The 4,098-nt window shown below is 46.0% G+C and overlaps 1 protein-coding gene across 1 annotated transcript in view; it reads left to right on the top strand.

Moving 5' to 3' along the window:
• The window catches only part of T265_09389 (hypothetical protein), a gene marked incomplete at both ends in the record, with an annotated part of 68,298 nt that overhangs the window by 60,756 nt on the left and 3,444 nt on the right, over positions 1 to 4,098 (top strand). The window contains 3 exons of the mRNA XM_009175433.1: positions 1,379 to 1,721; positions 1,817 to 2,130; positions 3,393 to 3,709. Of these exons, the coding sequence (XP_009173697.1) occupies positions 1,379 to 1,721; positions 1,817 to 2,130; positions 3,393 to 3,709 (974 nt within the window). The remainder of the gene's footprint in view (positions 1 to 1,378; positions 1,722 to 1,816; positions 2,131 to 3,392; positions 3,710 to 4,098) is intronic.

Genomic DNA, 4,098 nt, shown 5'->3' with positions numbered 1-4,098 from the left:
TACATATATATATATAATTAGCAAATGTGTACTCGATCCTGGATCATCTCAACCTTCAATCATGTATGTATTACTTTCATTTTCTTTGCTTCCGATGTCCGGTACTCGCGTTGCAGTTTTACGATACCGTAAAGTTTAGGTGGACTGAACGCAAGTTAGCACATATGATTGACATCGGTAGGTACCGAACAATTCATGGATAAGAATCCCGGTGGGCCACCCAAGATACCCTGCATGTTCCAGCCCCACTAAATGGTGCGCACGACACCCAGGGGGGTACTCGCTTTATAACTCCCGGGCAATCGAACTGCATATTTCAATACCAATCACTAGCAACTTTCCTATCAGGGTGAGAAGCCTTCTTGGAAGCACCTCTCGTGGGGGCTCTCTTTTCTGAGACCAGGCATTTGCGTTCTTTTTGGGAAGCAGTGTCAATAGCAGCAGCCGGGGGGTTACTGTATTGAACAACAACCCTACACCTTCTTCTACAAACCCTTTGAAAAGATACACTCCCAACTTGTTGATTCTGCCAACAGTTTAACTAAGAAAACGATTTCCTACAGGTCTACTGCAGCCACCATTGAAATCACCGGTCATTCTTCGAAGCTTTCTTAGCCAGTGATCCTCCTATTATTGTATAGCTTGGGATAGTCATGACATTAGGAATGTTAGCGAAAGCTCTGACTTTGTCGTGGCCAACCGAACTTCTGTGCGAACAGTTACTCTTGGCAAATGTTAACCGGTGTCATATTTTTGCCGCATCTACGCGCCCTTCTTTATGCGTTTTTACAACTTCACTTACTAACTGAATCACGATCTGAGAATCGTTCGTAAGGCCATTTGCACTGGGGTCTTCATAAAGCCACTGCTTTCCTTTATTCGATCCAACTGACCTCTTATTACCATCATATTTCAGCCAAAAACTACGAAACTTGTTGATGGATCACACTACTCATAAAGTTGCTAGAAACTATTCGGGAACCCTTAACCGGTTTCTCCCTTCTTGCTACTCATCAGGTAGGTTCAGCCACCAAGTGGCCGTCAACCTTGTGTGTTGTTCTGGCACGCTGAGTACAACTGAAACATGAAGCGGTCTTTGTGTAACGCATTCAGTTGAAGAGCATTATAAGCGGGGGGTTCAGCCAGAGTCTTCTGTTACAACCGGATTAGTCTTCAAATATATATTTTCCCAGTCGAGCACTGTTCTTTAACACACAGAACAAATTACTATCATGACGTTTTCTCGGGATCTACGTCTTAGTCTCTAGTTCGTTCACCGCAACGGATCTGAACACCTATCATGCCGGATCTCGAGTGAATCCCCTTGATTTTTCAGCTTTAGTTTACCTATGATGTAATTCAAACGGTCACTTCCCAGGTCAGACAACGCCTTCTCCATCCGGGAGTCCACACCGAACAGATCCTCGTTGCTTACAGCTATCTGGTCCGGGCCCTGCGGTTGGTGGATAAATCGTTCCTTGTACAGGATATTGTCTGTCGCCCGGTTTCCCAGTGTTTGCGCCAGCGTGAGGATGCCGTGCGTTGCATTGTGGACAAGTTGCTGTCCGTCTCCGAGGGCGATGTATCGAACGAACCTAAGACTGGCGATGATCCAGTCGGAGCATCGACTGAACTATACTCTGAACTGCTGCTGCAAAAGCCTCTCGAGGTCGAACCAGCAGATGGTGCTGAAGACAGCGACGCTGAAGTTGTGGCGGAAGGTGGGTGATCTAATTCGTCCTTGCGCTGGGTTTTCTGGTTAATCACCAGAGTTTGTATTTCATCCACAACTATCGTGCTGTATACATTGTTTTAGATCCAGCTTTCGATGAGGACACTCCGCACCAGACGTATACTGGTGATTTGTCTAAAGGCCTTCCTGGGTGGGGCTACAACTGGCAACCGGACCCAGTGGAAGCGATGTACCAGGGTGGTGCGTGGCGTCGACGGCTTGATCTGCTCAGCATGCTTGTGAGTATCTACGGAAGCAAGAAATCGTTTTTGGTGGAATACAAACAGTTGTTGAGTCAACGCTTGCTGAAACAGCGCAGCTTCCACACTGCCAGAGAACTCAGGAACCTTGAGCTTTTGAAGCTACGGTTCGGGGAACAAAATCTGGCAGAATGTGAGGTAAGTCCCGCACCCCCAATTTCATGTTTTTCTCTGACGAAGCTACATTTCAACTTGTGTTGATTGTCAATCAGTCTGTACTTCTTTGTGTTTAACTTTGTCGACGCCCAATTATTCACATCATTCAATCGTTGTACGTTTAACCAGCCAAGCCAGAATGTCTGTCCATATTGCTCATCTCGGTGGGGCCCTTTCCAGTGATGCGTGAGATGTTGCTAGTCCCATCGATCGGTCTATCCGAACAGCTCAGATACCGTAAAGCGGTCACATTTGACCTTCGGTCGTAACGTCTACACAGCATTACCTAAACTAGCGGTGAAAGGAAGAAAGTTTTCCCTGAGGAGTTGTTTATTAGAAAACACTGACTGAACAGTTGCAGACTATTGGACAGGGAAAAAACTCCCATATGAATCTTGTTTACAAAAACTAGATATCCATCTTCCTCTTGAACGCGTCTTCCTGAACTTTCCTGGATATTCATTGATTGATACTCAAATGCAAGCAAATTCTACAAGGCAACTCCGCAAATTCCGTAATAGATCTTACTTTTCGAGAGACGCAAAGCGGATTTGCGCGAAAACATACTACTCGGATGCCCCGTCAGTAGTATCCACCGTCACACCAGTATCTGAAAACCAGGTCGGAACACTTTGAATTTGAACAACCTTTTCCTTCACTGTCTACTGTTCTACTGCCTCTAGTTGACCTTATTTGTGTTCGGTTTTACTTCTCCTACGTGTAAAATAGCAAGAAACTCTGTTTTCTCAATGGAACGGTGAACGGAGTGTTTTCTTTCTAAAAATAGGGCCCCAGCTCATCTTGTAATTAATATATGCTATTGATCGAATCGTCCGGCTGCACTTATCAGTATTGATGTTGTTGATATCGTTCTGTTCGCCGAGCTGGGCAGTTTTGTCTCAGAGGTAATTCGTCACCGATCGCAGCGAGATCATCAATGAGGCGAGCAGTGTGTTGAACATATGGTAATGTCACCGATCGCAGCGAGATCATCAATGAGTGACGAGGCGAGCAGTGTGTTGAACATATGGTAGTGTTCACTTTTATTGCATCTGTTTGGTCAGATTGTAACTGATCGACCGGATGGTCCTCCTTCCCCCTACATAGACTGTCCTGTTTGCCTTGCTCCTTGTGATTGGGTGCTTCCCGGTGACTGGGATCCTGATCGGGAAGAGCCACTAGTTGAGGATTTTTCATCTCCCGATTCGTAGGGCTGACTTGGTGCCTACATGTTTCACCTCCAGGTAATGCTCAAAGACATTCGGGACTCCAAACGCGTAGCAAGCTTGGTTTCAGAATCCACACAAGAGGCGTTTGAGGAGCCACCCGTCAGTACGACCGCCATCACCACGAGCCATCCGGCGAAGCACGACTCGTCCACACAAACACCTCAACGAACAGCTAATCAGACAACGAACGAGAACATGGAAAGCAATAGAAATCTCACAGCGATGTTTCCGCTTTCCGCCTACATCCTATCGGTTCATTATTGGCCCGAGCTGTTGGACGAGCGTTTCAAGCTCCCACAGGATCTGTGTAGTACTTTTGATCATTATGAACGGTGAGAATGTTCAGTTCGCTAGTCTGACTTGTCATGCATTATGCTCGCAGTACGTAACTTCCGACCACTGTTCTGTCCCATTTTAACTACATGCCAACTCTAAGTGCAGTTGAGTTTTTCCAGTCGGTTGTTTAGTGCTCGTCCAAGCCGTATTCCGAATCTCGTAACAGACTGGCCAACACTGGAGCTTCGGAAATACCACATCCACCACTCCCTGTATGATTATTTCCAGCGGAATTCGCAAAGCTTCTTAAAGAGAACAAACCAACCTAATTTTTGCAGACGGCTGGAAATAACAAAAAACACCACGCGTGTCAGACAATAAAACATGGTCTTCACTTCCTTTACTTCAAAACGGAATTGTGTATTCCGTGCATACCATCTGGACT

Source organism: Opisthorchis viverrini (genome assembly GCF_000715545.1).
Source record: "Opisthorchis viverrini unplaced genomic scaffold opera_v5_272, whole genome shotgun sequence".
NCBI lineage: Eukaryota > Metazoa > Platyhelminthes > Trematoda > Opisthorchiida > Opisthorchiidae > Opisthorchis > Opisthorchis viverrini.
This window is presented reverse-complemented; position numbering and strand designations above follow the sequence as displayed.